At 31.9% G+C, this 23,309-nt stretch overlaps 2 protein-coding genes across 3 annotated transcripts; both read right to left on the bottom strand.

Moving 5' to 3' along the window:
• Nucleotides 1–3,698: 3,698 nt before the first annotated feature.
• On the bottom strand, nucleotides 3,699–9,283 carry LOC114418182 (proline-rich receptor-like protein kinase PERK1). Of its 2 annotated transcripts, XM_028383404.1 has the most exons (9): nucleotides 8,835–8,973; nucleotides 8,568–8,702; nucleotides 7,325–7,702; nucleotides 6,851–6,937; nucleotides 6,670–6,740; nucleotides 6,171–6,247; nucleotides 5,926–6,073; nucleotides 4,972–5,214; nucleotides 3,699–4,553 (listed from the first exon to the last, which is right to left on the bottom strand). In XM_028383404.1, the coding sequence occupies exons 3-9, from the start codon at nucleotides 7,695–7,697 to the stop codon at nucleotides 4,149–4,151; spliced, it is 1,404 nt and encodes a 467-aa protein (XP_028239205.1). In that variant the 5' UTR covers nucleotides 7,698–7,702; nucleotides 8,568–8,702; nucleotides 8,835–8,973; the 3' UTR covers nucleotides 3,699–4,148. The 2 variants fall into 2 exon arrangements, with proteins under 2 accessions (XP_028239205.1, XP_028239204.1); XM_028383403.1 differs by lacking the exon at nucleotides 8,568–8,702 and having other exon boundaries at nucleotides 8,835–9,283.
• A 4,644-nt stretch (nucleotides 9,284–13,927) lies between these two features.
• On the bottom strand, nucleotides 13,928–19,479 carry LOC114417897 (proline-rich receptor-like protein kinase PERK15). The gene is made up of 8 exons (XM_028382949.1): nucleotides 18,952–19,479; nucleotides 17,801–18,340; nucleotides 17,098–17,184; nucleotides 16,939–17,009; nucleotides 16,373–16,449; nucleotides 16,085–16,232; nucleotides 15,249–15,410; nucleotides 13,928–14,924 (listed from the first exon to the last, which is right to left on the bottom strand). The coding sequence occupies exons 1-8, from the start codon at nucleotides 19,262–19,264 to the stop codon at nucleotides 14,610–14,612; spliced, it is 1,713 nt and encodes a 570-aa protein (XP_028238750.1). The 5' UTR covers nucleotides 19,265–19,479; the 3' UTR covers nucleotides 13,928–14,609.
• Between the last annotated feature and the right edge of the window lie 3,830 nt (nucleotides 19,480–23,309).

Raw genomic sequence — 23,309 nt, forward strand, 5'->3', positions numbered from 1 at the left:
AAGAAATATAATACTACGTACGCTTATTTTTTTACCTATCATGATATGGGAATTTGAAGCAGAGTATTTGTCAATTTTATAAATGAATAATTTCTACCGAATAATCTATCTGACTATTTTGGTGAAAATTTTCATGTTAACCACTTCTTTTTTTTTTCTTAAATAGTATATGCAAGCGCAATAGATGACAAATATAAAACAATGGCATATACGTCTTGATAGTAACTATATGTTAATGTAGTAAAGTATTTAGAAAGCTATACTAATTTACATGAATAGAATTGTTTCTGGTAACACGGATGAGGAAAACATTTTGTTGTTAAACTTTGAACTTGAATATTAGAGTTTGTGGTGCATCGTAATAAAAAGGGGCAAAATGCGCACATACGTAAATGTAGAGATCGGAATAAGTCAAACTTTAAATAAATAGATCTGGGCTCTTGTTATTTACATTCTCATTTTTTTTGTTATAACCCCTATTTCTTTTTACCTCTCAATTATCTATTATAGTCTTTTTCTTAAAGAAGTATGCTCTTTTTGCTTTCAAGAAACATATTTCCAAAATTACATATTATTTCAGAAATATATCTTTATAATAATGATTCATAATTCTGAAAATATACTTCTCAAATAAATATATATTTTTAATAAAATATCAATTAAGAATTAAAATGGTTGATAAAAAATTTTAAAAAAAATATTATAATCACTTATTTTATACCCATGTTAATCTTATTTTTATCATATCATTAGTGTTATTTAACTTCTATATCTAAAATCTTATTTTCATCTTATTTTTTATCATTATTATATAATATTTTACATTTTTTTTTTCACGTGACAATGCTTTTCAAGATATGTTTATCGCTAACTTCATATGACACTGAATCGTTGATGTAGACTTGGATTAAAAAATGAATGAACACACTTAAAGGAAAGAAACCATTCCTAAACAATTTGCTTTGTAATTAAGGTTTATAATGTTAACTCATTGGTAAGTGTACTAATTCATTCAAATAGTATTTTAATACAAGAATCATAGTGTCGAGTTTACAAGGACTTTGACTATACTCAAAGTTTGTGTATATTCAATTTTCAAGCAATTAATGAATTGATTCAAATATTTGTAACATGTGACATTAAAAGTAAATTGATATAAATTAAACTAACAAGCTAGCATGTGCAAAGGTGAGAAAAACAAACACTCGGAGCCGTGAAGTGACGGTTGATGCAAAATTACAAACATATTAAGGCTTAGCCTACCAAAACTACTATTGATGTAGCGTTAATGATTTTTCTCTAATTAATTTCATTTCAATTATGACTTACATCTAGTAGTATAAGCTAGTTATGGTTTTTCACACGAAAGAACCAAATCTACCTAATTTCTCCCCTTATCTCTTAAGAGATAAACTAAATAAATTGCATTATAGACAAAATTGCGTAAACACACACTAAATAATACCATTATATCCCTAGAGATGAATTATTTATATGTTCTTTTCCAGTTCTTAAGAGATAAACATGGATGATCAAGCCACAAACATGAAAATAAGCACAAAAAGGAAATAATGAAACTGAAATAACATTAAATAGATAGTAAGAATCATTACATCAAGATTGTTTGATTGTCAAGCTCTCAACAATGGGTAGTTTAGCCTCTCATTGTCATGAGAGACTTACAATTACAAAATGGAATGAAGATGGTGGAAAAGAATGGAGAGGAAGTGAAAGGATAGCTTCCAATGAGTGATTCTCCCTTCTCTTAGACGTGCCCTAACTCTTTTTTTTGTGGGAAAGACTGAACGAATCTTCCCTGTCTTTTTTTCCTCACTTAAAACACAACATAGTCTTGTTTTTTGCGAGTCTGGGCTCTAAGCGATGTTGCACGCTAAGTAAGGAGTAACTGGTCACATGCTAAGTGCGCCTTCACGTGATGTCTGGCTTCCCCATGGTTTCTTCGCGTTGAGCGAGGGTTGCACACTAAACGGCCGTGTCGCACTGAGCGAGTGTGGCGCCTTGAGTGAGACTTTCTAGACCTTCAACTCTCTTTTATGCTTTCTCCTGAGTTTCTACATAAAATAAACCATCAAAACATTATAAATTTACTAATTTGAGCACCACTAGATAAAAACTTAAAAAAAATGCCAAAATCCTAATGTTTAACCCAAAAAGAAATAATAAAAGAGGGAAAAATCAGATAATTTCTATGACTTAATTACAAAATTTACTTATGCAAAACAATTATCATATAAAATATGAAGTTGGTGATGAACGTACTTTGAAATGCAGTGTCACATGAAGAAAAACATAAAATATTATATAATGGTAAAAACATAGTATTATATAATGAATATATGTTGAAGTTAGCCTAAAATTAGAATTTAAAGAATAATAAAGATAAGATGAAAATAAGATTTTAGATATGATTTAAATAACACTATGATAGGATGCAAATAATAACAAACATGAGTATAGAATAAAAGTTCATCATTTTTTTTATTTCTCGTAAACATCTTAATTCTTTAGTGATATTTTAATGTAAAATATATACATATTCCAGAAGTATATTTCCGGAAGTATGAATTATAGTTCTAAAGATATATTTTTAAAATATGTATATGTAATTGCATAAAGATATTTCTAGAAAGCAAAATAGATACTTCTTTAAGAAAAAAAGTATCATAGATAATTGAAAGGTATAAAGAAGTATGATGGTGTACATAAAAACAATAAGGGATGCAAAGAGCAAGAGCCTAGATCCGCTCTAAACCAAGAATTAAGGCTTCACCTGTCCTATTAGTTTATTTATTTGATTTGACATGATCAATTAATTTACTTAATTTTTTTAAATATTTATTTTATTTATAATATAAGAGATATTAAATATAAAAATATAATATATATATATATATATATATATTAATTTTTATTATATATATTTAAATGAATAAACAGATTGATCTATCGGGTTAAATAGATTTTCTTTATAAGTCTAAACCTAATTTTTTAACTAAATAGATTTTATATTAAATAGTCAAACTTTAAACACGTCTGAATTATTTCCATCTCTACGAAAAAAGTATCTTATAACAAAAAAAAGTAGTTTAGTTATGATTTTTCTTAAAATCAAATTCATTATTTATTTTTATTTTCTTAAAATGTATATCAAAAAATAGTTTGTTGGAATAGTTTACAGTTTTTTTACCCAATAACCAAGAGGCTAAGACAATTATACACATCTCGAACATAGATTTTTTTTTTTTTACAAATTATCACTTTCAATGGTCTTCGCTATTTATTTATTTTTACTGCAAAATAAAAAAGTTAAAGAACAAAAAGATACTAATGTTAACTCATCTAATAAACGACAATTACACTGCTCTTCGCCATACTTATCTCAATTTGCATTTACATTTCACCTTACAAAAAGGCCGATGACATTAGAGGCACTCAAAAAAAGAAATAAGTTATGCGGAAGGACGATCTTTCTAGCATTCAAGCAGATCAATTTTAATTTTTGAAACCGTGAATTTCTGCCTAAATATTTTAGTGCATTACTTTAGCCTCTTATGCAAACAAGAGGGTTTTGTTTTCAGAGGCATACACGGATGAAAACATGAACTCTTTGGAAGAGAAAAACTAAGGGTATGTATTGGTAAACTTATCTAAAAGTATTTCTAGAAAAAGAAAAAAAATGAGGAAATGATACAAATTAACAAGAAAAGGAAAGAAAACAGTGCACAAAATTTACGTGGTTCGGTCTATCTAACCTACATCCACGAGAAAAACAACTTCACTGTGAATCAAGATTACAAGTTGGTAGTTCCACTTCACTTCTGATTTAATGATTCTCTCTCCTATTTTAAATATGGAACCCACCAAAAGTCTATCATAGAAATTGTTATTAAAAAAACGTCGGAGAGAGAATGTGCTAGCTAGCGACCCTCAAAAGGATTTGGGTCTAAAAACATATTTGACTCCCAATTGATTTGGTGTCACCGGCTCAGATTTTCTTTTTTTTTTCTGAAACAAATTCGATCGTGAAAATCACTGGAAAAAAAAGACTACTCTTAACTACTATATGTGTATATATGTGTGTGTGCACTTGGAATCTATCTGCTGGTGTCTGGAGCGACACATGGTATCTACGAACCGTTCACCTTCCCCATTTCTTTTGTATTTTGCTGGCCGTGAGTAGACACAGAATCATACTTGCTGCTGGGATCAATGTTCTCATTAATAACCTTCTCTTTGTCTTTCTGTTCCATATTCATGGATTGGACACCATTATTAAAGGAATCAGAAACATTGCTGGGTCCAGCCATAGACGACGCACATTGATCTTGACCGTACTTGCTTCTGGGATCACTGTACTCATTCTCATCAATGACATTCTCTCTGCCTTTCTGTGCCATATTCATGAATATCTTCTTTAGGTCTTCATAGGATTGGATACTATCACTTAAGTATTCAGAAACATTGCTGGTTCCAGGTGTGATCTCCGGCTTTAGAAATTTTAGAGGAATAAATCCTCCCAGAGCTAGAACAACCTGCTTGCCAGATCTCAGTTTGTCAATGGTCAGACTAGCTAGGTCACATGAATTTCTAAATTTCAAAAAAATTCATCAGCCACTACTAATTCACATATCCAGATAATACTTTAATTTATAGTTTGAAATATATATGTTATAACACAACACTGGGAGCTGGATGTCTTTGAGGGAGCGAGGCATTTTACTACATAACCTTGTAGACAAATTAAATAGCCAAAATTCAAAATATAAATTGAGAAATTACTAGCAATATCATCTTCTCAACATTCTTTGTGATTGACTGAATTTCACTCTTCTGATTTAAACGTACGATCCATCAAAATTAATAATTACCAATAAATTTAAGTTAATAAGAGTGTTTTTGACATTTTTCATGAAACCAAAACACCATATATCCTGAATTCAGTAAACTCACCAGGCTCATTTGAGGCCGGAGCTCGGCTGAGTTAAGCACACAAGCTGCAGCACAAGTGATCATTCGGATCATCTCCTCAGGATTGTAATTAGTTTCCTGCAACCTTGAATCAATAAGTCCATCAAACCTGCCATTTTTCAAAGCTTGGCAGAGGAACTCCTCAGGATTGTAAGTTTCCTGCAACCTTGAATCAAGAGGTACAACGGTGATATTTCTCAAAGCTTGGAGCAGGAAGGGACTTGCCTGTAATTTATACACAATGTTTCAGTACAAAAATTTTTTAGGGCGATAATTGTCGGCACAAGACTATCATCTCAACTATTTCTTTCAGAATTTCCCAGATATTATTTCAATATCAATATCAGAATTTCTTGCAAACAATTCGACATGGTTGCAAACAATAATCAGCTCCATCCAAGATTAATACACGGTTAATTGGCATCTAAAACGAGTTATTTAAGACAAATTCAAACTAATCTCTACCGTACCAAGTTACATAGCTTTAAGGTACAAAATTCAAACTATGATAAGATTCAATCATTCAAAGTGTACCAAATAATTTCAGCTTTAAAACTGATCTCTACTCTACTAAGTTATATAGCTTAATTTCCAAAAATTTTAAACACCCATCTATGATCTAACTTTTAAAAAGAGGTTAAAAGAATTCAAGATTGCAAATTGAAGAAAAATGAGTATAAAGGCAAATACTCACATGTAAAATACTGATCACATGCATGCCTCTCTAAAAGTTCTCAATCCCTCAAAAATTCATTAACTGATCCAAAAATATGAAAAGATGCCTAAGGAGTACATTCTGTGATACCATAAATACCATATGTTTCATACCTTAGTTATGCATAACTATTTTCTACACATATTTAGGTTGTCAAAAAAGTTATGCATAACTATTAAGACAGAAACTTAAACATCAATACAGTACTGTATACTACACACCCATTTAACCAAGTCGCGCTCTTTGAAGGGTTTCTTTTCATCAATAGGTTTTCGTCCAGTAATCAACTCCAAAAGCACAACACCAAAGGAGTAAACATCTGATTTTGCAGTGAGTCTCCCACTATCACGATATTCTGGATCCACGTATCTGCATGAAATGAATTTAGAGTTTCACTAAGATTCCAAGTGAAAGTATTTCATAATTGAATTTAGAGAATAGAATACACATTAATGATGAATCTAACCCATCAGTTCCCATCACTCGAGTAGAAACATGGCTTTCTGTGTCTGATAAAAATTTTGCAAGTCCAAAGTCTGCAACCTGAACAAAAGATACTGAAAACGTTATTATATTATTATAGATGATGTAAATAGATATTGAATTGCTAAATGTAAAGGTGAACCTAATTCAAATAGTTTTTTAGTTTATTTAACCATTCACTGTACTTCATTTAATCCCCTTATTTTTTTATAGGACTGCCTAGTGCAGCATAGAAGGTGAAGTAGATTCCGAATATACTTCACTTTCAGTTTGATTTTGTTTGTATGATCTATATCATGGGTAGCTTTATAACATTTCTTAACAGAGCACAGGCATAATATGCTTTGTGGACCAGAAGCATACTTGAACGGGCAAAAAGAGATTTCTTTGGATTTAAAAAAAATAAAAAATAATTAAGAGCATGAGCTTCCATTTCTAAAACTATATATTCAGGATTGCAGGAAAAAAGTTATAAAATTTACCTTGGGCTCAAAATCTTTATCAAGAAGGATGTTGGATGCCTTGATGTCACGGTGTATGATTATGGGATCACCTAAAAAGATATTATATATTAGACTGGAAAATGTAAATGTCAAAACTACATCAAGAACTAAAAACACTGACAGATCTTCAGAATACATTATTTATTTACAGTAAACTCACAGTACACATGCAGATATTCAAATCCTTTTGCAGATCCTAGAGCAATCTTCATCCTTGTTGACCAGTCCATCGATGGTTTGTCCTTTTCTGGTATGATATTCATGATTCATTTAGAACTACAGTATCATGTGAGATATGAGTAAAATTATCAAACTTCCACATAGACAGTGGAGTCCTCGATCATCACTCAATCACTATCCAGATCAGGTAAGATTTTTTCATTCTTGTTTAAAAGTGACCCACGTTATAATTAATGCTTTACGTATTAGGCCAACATACAAATTAAAAAGTACACTTTTACATGTGAAACAACACACATTTTGTTTTATTGCATGCAAATATTATTATGCTCTACACAACTTTACAGCAAAGAATGAGCACATGCACTTGTTTGTGACATTTCAGACATCCTACCTTAGAAAACAATAGTGATGGAAATTGCATTTGTATCCCAAATGAGTTAAGAAATCTTACCATGCAAATGAAATTTTAGTGTATTATTTGGCACAAACTCGTAGACAAGCATCCTCTCATCGTCTGAGGTGCAGTACCCAACTAGGGTTACGAGATATCTGTGATTCACACGGCTGATGGCCTCGACTTCTGCCTGGAACTCACGATCACCCTGTTGACTCCCAGACTCCAATTTCTTAACTGCAACAAATTTCCCATTTGGGAGACGTCCTTTGTAGACACGGCCAAAACCACCTTCACCAAGAATGTTGGAGAATCCATCTGTTGCCACATGTAATTCCTCACGTGAAAATTCTCTGCAACTAATAACGATTCTGGTGAGAACAGCGGGTGATTGTTGCTGTGGCTGAAGCTGAAGTGTGCCACCAGGCATGTCATCTGGTGACATAATTAATTGACTCCAATAATCAGTTCCAGGGTTATTACCAGTTTTTACAGATAAATTAGAATAAAACTCAAAACAACATTTTGTGAAATTTTGGATCATCTGAAATACAATTTGGGCGACATTATAAGTAATAAGTGTGCAGCACAAACCATCCAACAGAATTTAAAATAAACATCCAAAAATTATATACCTCAACACCTAGTTTATTTTTAAAATGAAATCATGACATTACAGAATGCACTGAGTACCAGCAAATTTACTAGGATTCTCAAAGGTTAATCTCCCAATTGGAAATAATAACGACAAAAGAAGCAGAACCATTATACACCGTGCGTAACATTTGTAATTTGCATAACATTACTCTTGAAGTATAAGTAACTTTAAGTAAACATTCTATGTTTGGATTCGCATTAATTAAAAAATTGATTACAAGCTGAAAGAACATTACCAAGAAAAAAATTATACAAAATTTTGTTAATTATTTGTTTTTAAGAGTAAAAATACCGGAACATAAATCATTATTTCAAAATCAATTCATACCTATAACAATTTTACAAAATTATTTTAATTCTATATCAATTATGGAAACATTCATCTTATTAACCTAATTCTAATTCAGTTATCTTAAAATTTCTATGTATATCTCGTGTATAACTACAATTAATTTTGAATGAAATCATTATGTACTAAAACATAAACACACAGTGCCTGGATGATTTGCTTTACAGTTTTTGTTTTAAAACACTATTTTTCAAAATAAGTTTTCATAATAGTTTTTAAAAAATAAAACAACGGCTTGTTAACAACTCGCCAACCAATTGTTGCGTGCTCTCTCTTATTAGCAAGGGACATCACCATTGCGTGTCCTTCTCTCTCTCACCGCCGGCGGTCGCGCTTCCACCTTCAGATCTGAGACCGCACGCGACCTTTCCGCAGCCCAACACTTGTCGAAAAGTTATTATTAGGATTTGGAAAGGGACAATTCTCAGTCTGATAAGAGAAATCAGAAAAGCAAAATATGGAAAAGCGGTTTTTAGTTTTTAGTTTTAAAAACTGAAAACATGTAAAGTAGTTTTTCAAAAACAGAAAAAGATTAGATAGGGTAGGGCGAGAGAGACGAACCTTGAAGTGGTATTCTCCCGAAGCTCTTATGTCGTTTATTTTTCCTTACCCGATGAAGGAAGTAGACGAGAAAGGCAATCACAAGGATCAAAACAAAAGATAAAAGGGCAAACCCTATAGATAATCCGATCAGCAAGCGTTTGTTATTGGGATTGGGAAGAGTTGCGGGAGAAGTCTTGAGTGGAGGAGTAGAGGTGGCAGTGAAGTTTGTGTTGGGAGGAGTTTCTGGCGATGATGGAGCTGAAGCCATGGTTAGGGTTTTGAAAAGAGTGCAGTGTCCTGTGGTGTGTTGGCCTACAGCACAGGAGCTAGTGAGATACCAACTTGTTCAATTCTATCTTTATCTTAACTTGCTCATTGTTTTGCTGCTTTTCTTTTTCTTTTTTAATATATGTAAGAGAGCTAGGGTGGCCAAAGCAAGATTGCACACTGGATTCTACCGCGTTAAGCAGTAAGAAGAGTGGATATTGTGAACGCGGAAAAAGGAACTGCGTATATATATATGGAGATTCCGTTGTGGTTGAAGTTGCTTCATATTGCGTACGTATTGCTACAACCACTACCCAAACCAGACAAATATACTTAATTAGCATGAATTTTTCATGTATTAACTGTTTTACTTTCAGAAAGTTTCACTGGAATTAAAAGACAAATACTGTTTTCTCCATATATTATAATTTCAAATTAATTATTAAAATTTAATTTATTAAAAAAAGTACATCCTCAAAAGAATTACACTGTAACACTTGCCAAAGCAAATGTTGGAAAATTAACAATTATTTTTTTCATATACTATTGAATTTTTATACTATCAATGCTCTCCACTGAGTTTACTTTTGAATTACTATATACAGTATTAAAGAAAAAACATTGGTTTTTGTCCACTCAATTACATACCCCATAAAAGGAAATTAAAAGTATAATTACATACCCCATAAAAGGAAATTAAAAGTATAAGTGCCATCACAAAAACTTTTTTTTTTTGTTACAACCATCACAAATGAATAAAATTTGTTTTTCGTATGCATACATATTAATTATATATATTTCAGGTGCGAACATTGACACTACAATGAGATGAGATCTCTCAGCAAAACACACACATGTTAGAATCTGAAGGCCAACTGCAGCTATTTGTTTGAGAAGTTATTTGTGTGCCTTCTTACTATAACAACTGAAAAATGAAATATTCTTCTATTTAACGTGATATATATATATATATATATATATATATATAGGGATAATTAAAGCTGTAAAAATAAAAGATATGACAACAAAACTTTCAAAACATGGTTTCAAAAAAATAAAAAGTCAAAACATTCATTACTAGGTTAACATATATAATAAATAAGGAGCATTAGTCTACAAGAATGTAATTTAAAAAAACTTTAAATACATTTTAGTCTTTATAATTTAGTATTTTTTATACTTTTGGTTTTGTAAAATTATTACTTTTTAATCTTTATAAATTTTATTTGTTTTGTTTTTATCCTTATATCACATTAGATAAAGTTTTAAATAATGAAAAAAAGTTACTATCTAAGTGCTATAAAAAAAACAAATATAATTTATAAAAACTAAAAATAAAAAATATTAATTTGCAAAAACTAAAAATTATCTTTAAAATATTTACAATTATGAGGACGTACTTTTTCTGAAAAATATTTGTAATTTTAGAGACTTAATTAAAAATTTGATAATAATATAGCAACTTATAAAATAATTTAACCTTATGTATACGATAATTTAATCATACCAACAAATATAAATATAAAATTATTGTCCATTACCCTTTTAATATAGTGTGTATATATTTTTTGAGATTAATATAGTGTCTTTATTATATACATAAAAGTAATAATTAAGTAATGTATGCTGGTATGAATTTCCCCCCTTAAAATAGGAATGATTTGATAACTACTTATAAATTAGAGGAATAAAAAAGTAGTTAAAGTACTATTGAGTTGCATTTATTACAGTATTAAAAAATACTACTACGTATAATACTAAATTCTTTTAAATTTTTTTTACAGTTCGTATTTCTTAAAAAGGTACTAAAAACAACACTTCTTTTAAGGTAGGTTGATAATTTGATTTTTTTTTCTTTGGTTAAGATTTAAGACACGCATAATTGCTTGGCAGTGCATATAATTGACCAACGGGGTACCCCACGAGCCAACGGGCAACGGTCATGTGTTCATATCATCACTCACCAACGAAATATGACCACGTAGTTTATTCCTATTTCTCTTCTTGGACTTGGACGATGTGAATTAATAGTGTTTTTAGTACTACTGGCAATGAAGAAAACTTTGATTTCTTTACTACAAACGTTAATTAGTGTGTTTAGATATTACTTAAAAAATTAAAAAACAGAAAAATTTAAGTGAAATGTATGAAATTATGATGTTTATGATTTTTTTTACATTTTTGTATGGTTATTAAATAAAAAATTTATTTCTTTTAGTTTTTTAACATGTTCTAAATATATTTTTATTCCCTATAAATATTACAAATTTTAATTTTAATCTCCATTTTCAATCATTAATATTTGCAGTCCTTCATTTTTTTTATAAAATGTGTCATAAATAAACTTAGTGATGTCTCTGTCAATTAAAATTATGGGTGATTCAACTTTTGATGATAAAAAAATATTAAAAAATGTGAATTAAATATTACTACGTGCGTTTTTATATATAAACATTTTAAATATTTATAAGGATTATATATATATATATATATATATATATATATATATATATAACCCAATATTAATATTGATATGCATATCTAACATTATTATACCATAGTTTTTGGTGAAATAAGTCAACAACAAGCACAATATATATAATAGCACGTTGCCGTAAAAAATTTGTTCAAAACTTCAACAATTACCGTACATTTTGAATAATGAATAGGTTAAATCTGAAGTGACACATCACAGGTTCCACGGATTATAACTAGAAATAATTGTTAATCTATTTGAAAGTATATATAAAAGTATTTTCAATGAGTACAATGTTTTTTTTATCCTAATTTTATATGCTTCAAGAAACAAGTTGTGTGGATGCATCCTTATCACATAGTATGATGATAAACTTAATTATTTCAACATATGATTGTAGAGCCTATATGATGCTTCTCTAGCCATGACCAAATGAAATGGATGGCATGGCACACTGATTTCGGAGGGTGACTGACAGCTGCCGGAATTTTGCCATAGAAGTTTGGGTCTGTCAGGTACTTCATTCTCACACACAACTATTATATCTCCAATAGAAAGAAAACACTAGTGTTACTTTTTAACCTGTTCCAATATACAAGTAATAAATTAACTTTTTTTTTTTTAAATTATAACAAATAAAAATTAGTTTTTAAATTTATTTAAGGTTATTTTTTTATAATCTTAATTAATTATTAACTCTATTTATTACACATTCACTAATTACTCTATTAGATTATGAATATTGACATTAAATAAGACCATAATTTATAATATTTAAATTTAAAAAATATTTTTAAAATAAAATTTAAATTTATGATGGTATTAAATGTGATTATAATTTTTTTGTCTTGTTTTTTATTTCCTCTGATTTTAAATATAATAAGAATAAAACACATTTTTTTATTTTAAATATAAAAATATTTTAAATAATTTTATTTTATGTTATTATTTTTAAAATATCTTTCATTTAATTAATATTTTAGTTATAATGACTTATTCTTATTCTTGTTATCAAGTTCTAATGAAAAGTATAAAAAAAATACTTTTTAATTAAAATTAATATAATTAATTAAATTTTTTTATTTAGGGTTATATGTTTTTCTTCTTCTTATATTTGAGATCGGAAAGAGTATATAAGATCGGAAAGAGTATATATAGTTATATTTAAAGTTAGATAGAATTTAAAGTTTTTTTCTTCTGTTGAACAAGTCTTGAATTAGTTAATACTATTATATGAAACTAGGTTGTAGCTATATATATTGCTTTTATTATGTTTTCATGGTCTTTATTTTTACAAGGATAAAATCACCTTTTAAATAATTGCAAAATGTGCTCACTTGGACAATGAAGAGATTTATTTTTTCATTATTTAAAGAGAATCAAGGAATTATATTTATTAACTTATAAGAAATTAATATAAGCAAGTAATTATCAACTTAATATTTTTTAACTTTGTTAACTTATTTTTTTAAGAAATCACTTTCAACCACAACTTTGGAAAGCCTCTCTCGGCAGTTAGTTTCAGGCTCTCCCTAACACCACACAACTCGGCGTAAGTAACATGACAGTTACCAGCTTCTTTGCAAAACCAAAAATCAGACCCCCACACGCCCATTAAATCCATTTTTATATATGCAATTTCAATTTAAATTGATTTATATATTAATTGTATTTTCATGATTTTTAAATAAAATAGATAATTTTATATGCTAAGTACTTGAAAAAATAAAAGCCCATTAAAATTGATATAAAATATACAAGAGCTAATACAACATATTATATTAAATTAATATGAAACAACTTGAAGAATTTAATGCTATGAAATATAAATCATACTCAAATGGTTAAAATAAAAAAAATTTATATACAATATTACACACATTTTAATTATTGAATACGCTAATATGTATTATTTTATTGTGGAAATCTAAATAATATTCCTCATATATATTAACTTATTGAATATTTTTATAAAAAAATTCCTAAACAAACAAAATTGTACGACAAGTGGCCAACTTTTTCAATTATTATGTATACATCTATTTAATAAAAATGGTCATTCATTTAACAAATTATTGGCATTATTAAATATATGACAGCCTTTATTTTTTCATATTTCATGTTTGAATAATATTGAAAATAATAATTTTATTTAGTTTTAAAATGACAAAATATGAAATGCGTTTTTCTTTCTCAATAAAAATTAGTCTTTATTTTGTTTCAGTCTGCTTTCTTCGTTCGCTTTTCTAAACTAATAATGAAATTATTTCCCAAAAATACAACGAAAATAAATTAGCATTTCTTATGTCTCAACTTCCTTCTGTCTATACAATTCTTAAAAACTGAAAATAATCTCTAATCACCTGTAAAGTCAACTTCTCCATTGTTAAGGAAGTGTTAAACTTTCCCATGCTAAAATGACCCTTGAAGTTGGGCGCACCAGAAAGTATAAACATAAAAAACTACAAACATCGATAGAAAGCACAAAAAAGTAATTTGGTCGCACCAAGATTGCTACACTGGTTCTCTTTGGAGATAAAAGACCTGTGTTTGACTCCTTATCCTCATATTCATAGCTAAACAACCCGGCTATTGTGTTCCTTGTTTGTGACCCACCCACCCAATACAAACAAGTAAACGGCGCAGCTACAAGTCTTAAACACCAACTGAAGAATCATATAATGCATTATCAGTCACAAAGCTCACCAAATAAATACAAAATACCCTCATCCTCGACACTTTTAAGTCCCAATGTCAGGCTTTTCCAGTTAAAACAAATGTTAGCTTCGAAGAATGAATCAAGTTTACAAAGCTTCAGGTGTATCAAATAAATCAGGAACCATACTTGTGAAGCAAGTTAGATAGTAAAAATCACCAGGAAAAAAGAAAGACACAACTCTAACTTCTATTCATCGTGTGCAAGCCAATTCGTACATTGGACCTGCAAAATATACCAACAAATTATATGTACCACTGTACCAGTACCACTCTCATAGGTGCACTTGCAAACTGATATCTGGAGAGCACAATTTTGCAAGACATAGGAATCATCAATCAAGAACTTGTATCCCAGAATCATGGTTGCTACCCTTCTTGTTCCCCATTTCCATTTCCTGCGTATTTTGCTGGTCCGAACTAGTTGAGACAGATGGATGTCGGCCATACTCGCTGCTGGGACCACTGTACTCACTAATGCCTTGCTCTTGGCTTTCCAGTGCCAGCTTCTTAAAGTTCTTTAGGTCTTCTCTGTATTGGACACTGTCATAACTAGAACTCTCAAAGGAACCAAAAACTCTGCTGTGTCCAGGTGCAATCCCATCATTTAGATCTTCTAGAGAAATATTTCCTTCCAGAGCTCGAACAACCTGCTCAATGTCATTCATTTTATCATTGTTATGGGCAAGCACCAGATCTCAGTTGGCCAATGGTCAGACTGGGTCATGAATTTCTAAATGTCAAAAAACCATCAACCACTAAATCACATATCCTGATAATACTATGTAGTTTGTAATATGCTATAACAGAACACTGGACTATTTTTGTCCAAGAGAAACAGGCAAATGTCTTTCAGGGAGGCATTTTACTGCATACCCTTGTCAGAGACAAACAGCCAAAGCAATTCAAATATAAAATGAAACACAACGTTTATTCTCACACAAATCTTCAGATTCAGTAATTCTCAAGCAAACCTGGCTCATTCGAGGCCGGAGCCTGGCTGAATAGCGCACACAAGTTGCAGCACAAGTAGTCATTCGGATCATCTCGTCAAGATTGTAATTTGTCTGCAACCTTGGATCGACAAGTCCATTTAAGTTGCCATTTTCCAAAGCTTGGGATAGTAAAGGCCTCGCCTGTAATTTATACACAATGTTTCAGTACAAGGTTTTTTTAGGGGGATAATTGTCACCATAAGACTTTTGTTGCAGAATATCCCAATATTATTTCAGCATCAATTCAATCAAAATCAGAATTTCTTGCAAACAATACAACACAGTTGCAAACTATTATCAGTTCCATCCAAGATCAATATACAGTTGGCATCTAAAACGACTTATTTAAGACAAATTTCAAACTAATCTGAACTGACATTAATCTCAAGATAAGAGGTGACCAGATTTTATTGATTTCAAGTGTACCAAATAATTTCAGCTTCAAAACTGATCTCCACGGTACCAAGTTACATGGCTTTCCAAATTTTTAAAACACCACAAGAAATAAGATTTTTGAACAAGATCTGCCCATTTAACTTAAAAAATGAGGTTAAAAGTAATCGATTGGAACTTGAAGAAAAAAGAGTATAAAGGCAAATACAAGTATACAACACAGAATCCAAATTAGTGATTGCATCCACTCCTCTCCAAATGTTCTCAAGTCTGGGAAAAACCCATTAACTGAACCAAAAAAACAAAAAAGATGCCTAAGGAGCACGCACATCCTGTCACACCATAAATACTATGTTGTATACCTTTGCTATGCATACTTATTAAAACAGAAACATCAATGAAGTATTGTATACTACACACACCCATTCAACCATGCTGTCATCTATGAAGGTTTGAGTTTTATCAACAGGTTTTCGTCCAGTAATCAACTCCAAAAGCACAACACCAAAGGAGAAAACATCTGACTTTTCAGTGAGTTTCCCACTAGCAGCATATTCTGGAGCCATGTATCTGCATTAAATGAAAATAGAGTTAACCTGAGATTCCAAGATACAATTAAAAGAAAAGGGAAAATAAAATCAATAAAACATACTGCCCAATAAAATTATTTCATAATTAAATTCAAGAGAAAAAATATAAATGAATCTAACCCAAAAGTTCCCATCACTCGGGTAGAAACATGGGTGTCTGTGTCTGATGAAAATTTTGCAAGTCCAAAATCTGCGACCTGAACAAAAGATTCTGAAACATTATTTTATTATGTAGACAATGTTAAATAGATATTAGAGTGCTAAATGTGAAGATGAACAATTTCAATAGCATTTTTAGTTCATTTAACAATTTCATGGTACTCCACTTAATTCCCTTATCTATAGGGTTTGCCTAGTGCATTCCCACTAGGTCCAGGGAGGCTCACTTCTTTACAAATGGTGTAAATTGTTTGCAACATAGAAAGTGAAATAGATTCCAGTCCATCCAACTATTCATCTTGTTCACCATTAAAGTGAGAGGCTCTTCAATATGTTTGATTATGTTTGCATGATGTACCATGTATAGCTTTATAACATTTCTTAACAGCAAAACAAATCTGCTTTGTGGAAGCAGGTACTTGAACAGGGAAAATGAGATTTCTTTGGATTCAAAAAAATAATGAGTATGAACTTCCATTTATAAAATTATATATCCAGGATTACAGGATACAAGTTATAAAACTTACCTTAGCCTCAAAACTTTCATCAAGAAGAATGTTAGATGCCTTGATGTCTCGGTGTATGATTTTGGGATTACCTATAAAGGTATAAGATTAAAAATGTAAATCTCAAAACTAACATCATGAACTAAAAATGCTGCCAATCCATATTAACAGTAAACTCACAGTCTTCATGCAAATATGCCAATCCTTTTGCAGATCCTATAGCAATCTTCATCCTTGTTGACCAATCCATAGGTAGTCTGTCCTTTCCTGGTATGATATTCATGATTCATTTAGAACTACAGTATCAAACTTCCACAGAGACAGTGGAGTCTTTATCACTCAATCTCTAACCAGATTAGGTCAAATTTTTTCATTCTTGTTTAAAAGTGACAATATTATAATATTATAATATGTTCTACACATAAAACCAATATATGAATTAAAATAAAGAGTAAATTAGAATAACTACCCCTGAGGTTTTGTGAAATTACACAAACACTCCCTACTTTTATCTAGTCTTACACTAACCTCCCTTAATTTTGAAAAATATACACTAACACCCCCTTATACATCACACTAACATCCCTTAACTGTTTGAAAAACATTACACCAGGCTCCCCAATAAGGGAGGTTACTATAAATGTTAAAAAGCATGGGAAGTTGGTGCAATTTCACAAAACCTCAGGGGTAGTTAGTGCAATTTACTCTAAAAAAAAACACACTTTTGCACATGAAACAACTAACATTGTATTGCATGCAAATATTATGGTCTACACAACTTTACAACAAAGAATCATCACACTTATTTGACATTTCAGACATCCTATCTCAGAAAACAATAGTTAAATTGAATTTGTATCCTAAATGGGCTAATAAATCTTACCATGCAAGTGAAATTCTAGTGTATCATTTTCCACATACTCGTAGACAAGCATCTTTTGGCTGTCTGAGACGCAGTATCCAACTAGGGAAACAAGGTGTCTGTGATGCACACGGCTAATGACATCAACTTCTGCATGGAACTCACGCTCCCCTTGTCTACTCTCAGATTTCAACTGCTTGACTGCGACAATTTTCCCATTTGGGAGAACTCCTTTATGGACATAGCCAAAACCACCTTGACCAAGAAGATTTGATCTGGAGAATCCATCTGTCGCCATAGATAATTCGTCATACGTAAAAGTGCTTTGAGATAGTGCCAAGGAAGTGCCAGGAGATGGAGAAATGTATGACTTCGCCTTCTCGGACCCCAAACTGCTGCTGGTGTTCGAAGAATTGACAACAAGTGTGAGGAGAGCAGCGGATGACTGTTGCTGATTCACTAAACCCCCAGGAGGAGGCTTGGGTGAGAAGCCCACTTTACCATCTGTTGTTGGAGGAACACTGTCCTGCCAATTCTGAAGTGTGCCACCAGCTATGTCAGCTGGAGACATTGACATGACACCCAAAATTAGTTCCAGCATTCACATTATTGCCAGTTTTACAAGAAATTAGAAAAAAACTCAAAACCACACTTTGTGCAATTTTGGATTATCTGAAGTATAACGCAGGTGACAAAAGTAATAAACAAAAGCAGCAACCCATCCAACTGAATTTAACATGAACATTCAAAAATAATAAACCTCAACAGTTAGTTGATTCTTTAAAAGAAAAAAAAATCACATCACAGAATGTACAAGAGTACCAACAGTCAGCACATTTACTAGGATTCTCAAGAGTATTACATAATTATAAGCCACAAATTGAAGTTAATCTGATGCAATAGGAAAAACGACAAAAAGAAGCAGACACGCATATTATACACGGTAGCAGTTGTACTTTCTACTTCAGTGTACTGCTTGTTTGGTTTCATATTCGTTAACGTGATTTTTAAATAAATGTTCACATGTTATGTTTTGTCTCTCATTGAGAAACGGATTCTGAATTAGTCAAAGCACTCAAACACAATTATCTATTTCATTTCAAAATCAACTTTACAAATGTTAACCAAAAAAACAGGCGCAGTTAAGACAGGGAAAAGCAGAAGAGCATCACCTTTTGGTTGTGGCGGCTGCGAGTGGTTCTTCTTCCTTTTCCAATTCCTATAGAAGCAGAAGAAAATGCCCCCAATGATAAGCATACCCACCGAACCTAACACGGCCCCTATAACTATTCCGCTCACTGTACCCGTCGACAACCCGCTGTTAACGGTACTGGTCGGAGGGGAGGCCGCCTCCGGCGGCGGAGGAGAAACGGTGGCATTGATGGTGGAGGGAGGCGGAGGAGAGAGGGCAGTGGAGTTAGGTGAGGGAGTAGTCTCTGACGGAGGAGAGGCAGTGAAGGAAGGAGCCTCCGCCGGCGCCGACATTGCCGGGGAAGATTCCGGCGCGACGGTGAGAGCGAGGGTTTTGAAAAAGAAAGAGAGAAGGTTTAGGATTGCAATTGCATCATCACATCACATGGGACTATTGAGGGGATAAAAAGGAATGTGGTGTGTGGTGGACCCTGTTGCGATAGCTACTTCTTCTATTCTACGTACTCACAGTTCATAACGTGTGGAAACAAACGACGTGGGCCTCCTCATTCCGTCGTTTCACTCGCTTCCTCTTGCGTTTTGCTGCAACTTCCCACACCGGTCGCTTTTTTCAGCGGGAAAGGTTATAAAAGAGGGATTACGGCACGTGTGATGCGTAAAACTATAAAATATCTTTATAGTATTCCTATTCTTTTCTTTTATATTTTATTTAGGTTAGTAGAGACTATAGATAGATTATTATTTTATACTCTCCAGTAATTAGAAATTTTTCTGTATAATTTTTAAAAAATATTATAAAAATCAGAAAAAAAATTAACTTATAACGAGAGAGTTTATGAAATGACATTCAACAAACTCTACATATGTACATATATTATGTATTCAATTTTATTTACTTTTTTGTAGAGCTATGACCGTATGACAACTAGTCAACGAGGGAACGACAAGAGGAGACTGCATGCGAACTGATTTTGGGAAAAACGAGATGAATGTTTTTTTTTTATAACTCAAACATGGTTTTCGTTGATCTATTTTATTTTTTTTATTTTTTGTTACAGACATTTATTAATTAAATTTATTTTTTCTATATAATTTTTTATTTTAATAATATGTAAAAGGGTAAATACTTAATTGATTGCTTTCTGAAAAATTATTTGGCACAAATTAGATTTTGAGAAAAGAAAAATCACAAAATAAGTCATTAAAAAACACCTTATAATACTCTCATCCATTTGCATTAACACATTAATGATTAATTTTATATATATATATATATATATATATATATATATATATATATATGTGTGTGTGTGTGTGTGTAAATGTATATATGATTTTTTTGAAGTTGGGGCCAGGCCAATCGTCGCCCACTTTAAACTTGTCCGTGATCAGGTATACAAGAGTGGATTTTAGTTTAAACCAAATTAACCAAATAGATGGAAACTTAATTTTGGCAGTGATGATGATGCATTAGTTTGGGTGATTAATTCTAGCTAGCTTTAGCAGAGGAACCCTCTCAGGTTCATGCACTTTAGAACTCTTCAATTCTACCAATCAATTTAGGTTAATCCAGCCAAAGATATACCTACTTAAGTGGTGGTGAAGGCAGAGAGAATAAGGACAGCAACCAAAGTCCAATACTACTAGAAGAGGTTAGTGATGAGGTTTTTTCTGCTCCGAGGGCTTCTTCTATGAATTCCATTGAATGTGACATCGATCCTAGCTCGAGTAGTTCCTCTACTCTACCACTGTCGCAATGCACCAAAAACCCTCTTTTTTTTTTTCCTTTATTAGGAAACTGATTATATAAATTCAGAATCTTCTCATTGCTACTGATTAATCTTATTGCCATTTTTTGATACAATAATGACACTAAAGTTTGAAGTCTCAATTCTATTAATTGAAACTATTAATTTTTTTTCTTATTCTAAACCAAATATGCTAAATAAATTTTGAATATTTAAACATGACTTTTACATGAAAAATGAAAATTAGTTACATCATTGTTTTTTTCCCCTGTATATTGCTAATATTTTAAAAAAATACTATTAACAAAACATTCTCTAAGTATCTATATATTTTGTAAACTGAAAATTATTAAAATTTATTAAAAATAATAAAATTATGGATGAAACATGCATATTAGAAAAATCTAGTGGATGAAACATATTAAATAAATAGTGATACTCACAATATTTCTTTAGTTTCAATAAATTTTGATGGGTGATAGTGTATTTTATGTGTTAGGAAGTGTTGTCAGTGTTTTCTATTACCTTAACTGTTAATTTATATAATTTATTTCCATGATTTTTACTTCTTGATTTATCGCCTAAATTTAAATAACTCATAATCAAGCACATCTATGTTGTCAAGCTATACACCATTTAGTATAAAGCAGGTCACAATAATGTCGTTACTAATGCTTTGTCGCGCATTCATGAACTAACAGCTGAGGCTTTTTGGATCCTCACAATCCCTCATTTCCAGATCCCCAATGACCTCAAAAGGTAATTGTCCAAAACAGAGGAATTTACTAATTTGCTTAAGGTTGCCCACGATAAATCATAGGACCACCTTGATTTCAGAATCTAGGATGAGCTATTATTTTACAAGGGCCACATTTGGGTAAATAAGAGTAATTCCTTTATTCCACTTCTATTGGAAGAATACCAAAAATATCCTTTGAGTGGCCACGTGAGCCTGGCTAAGACCTCGAGTTGTCTTCAACGCAACTTCTTCTAGGTTGGTATGAAGCAAGATGTCCGAGAATACATCCTGCGATGTATTGATTGCCAACATACCAAGTATGTTCCTCAAAAACCTTTAGGCCTGCTTCAACCAATTTCTCCTTCGTCTAGTCCATGGGAGGATATGAAATTGGACTTCATTACCGGGCTGCCCAATTACAAGAGTGCTACTATGATTTTGACAGTTGTGGATCACTTTTCGAACGGAGCTCATTTTGGCATACTTCCTACCAACTTTACAACACACAAGGTAGCCCGGTTATTCATTGATATGGTTTGCAAGCTTTATGGATTCCCCCAAAAGCTTAATATCTGATTGGGACCCAATATTTATGGGTCGATTTTGGCACGGACTCTTCAAATTGAGCGGAATTAAGATGCGTATGAGCATAACTTATCATCCTTAGAGCGATGACCAAACTTAGGTGCTTAACTGTGTGCTGGAACAATATTTACGGGTGTTTGTGCATCATAAACCTTCCCCATGGGAAATTTTTTTATGTCTAGCTGAGTGGTGTTACAACATGACATGCCATTCAGCCACTAACCTCACCCTGTATGAAATCATCTATGGTAAGCCGCTGCCTAGTATCCCCAACTATCTAGCTAGAACTTCATCGATAGAGACAGTTGACTTTCTTCTAACTTTGCGTCAAGACATGTTATAATTTCTTAGGAAGAAACTCGAATGAGCCCAAGAATAGTTGAAGAAGACTGTTGATGCTCATCGCAGGGACGCCAGTTTTGCTATTGATGATTGGGTATATGTAAAATTACGGTCCTACCGCCATACTTCTTTATCGGGCACTAACTACGAGAAGTTGAGTAAGCGTTACTATGGACCATATCAAATCATAGAGACTGTTAACCCAATTACTTACAAGTTTGTTGTCCCTAATTTCACAAAGATCCACTCGGATTCCATTGTTCCTTACTGAAATCACACCATGGTCCCATAATATCAGAGAAGCCCCTTCCAACGATAGCATTGGAAGATAAATCTATTATCGAGCCCCTGACTATTCTAGATCATAAGTGGGACTCGTCGGATCCACCCTAAGGGAAGAAGGCAAACTGGTTTGGTGGTCTATGCGGGCATAAGTGGTATGGGGGATTTGGAAACAGAGAAATGATACATGTGATTCACAACTGGTCTTTGACGATGTTAGGTACAGGGCGTGGTCTTGGTGCAAAGCTAACATTCATGGTTTTAATTCATTCCTTTACATGTGAAGCATTGATCCAGTTAGCTGCTTGCATTCGTTATCATGACAGTGAGGAATATAGCTGATTCGTTTTGTGGTGTTGTAATTTATTATCAGGTGCTTTTATATAGGAAACAGATACAAGATGCGACGATGATAGAGGGGTATTTATTGGTGGTTCTTGTATAAACTATAAATAATTTGTAATCTTGCTACTCCTGATAACAAATCAAACCGTTCTAGTTAATCCAAAAAAAAAGGTACTAACTTCATACACATGCCACATTCTGCACTATCACTGTTTATGCGTATTTTTTGTTTCGTGGTATCCTCCCTCGTTTTGCTTCCATCACTCCTCGACTCCTGGTTATTTAGCTCGATAACGATACACGGACACTTATATTATATAAAATAAAAAATCAAATA

Source organism: Glycine soja, chromosome 7 (assembly GCF_004193775.1).
Source record: "Glycine soja cultivar W05 chromosome 7, ASM419377v2, whole genome shotgun sequence".
In the NCBI taxonomy this organism is placed as follows: Eukaryota; Viridiplantae; Streptophyta; class Magnoliopsida; order Fabales; family Fabaceae; genus Glycine; species Glycine soja.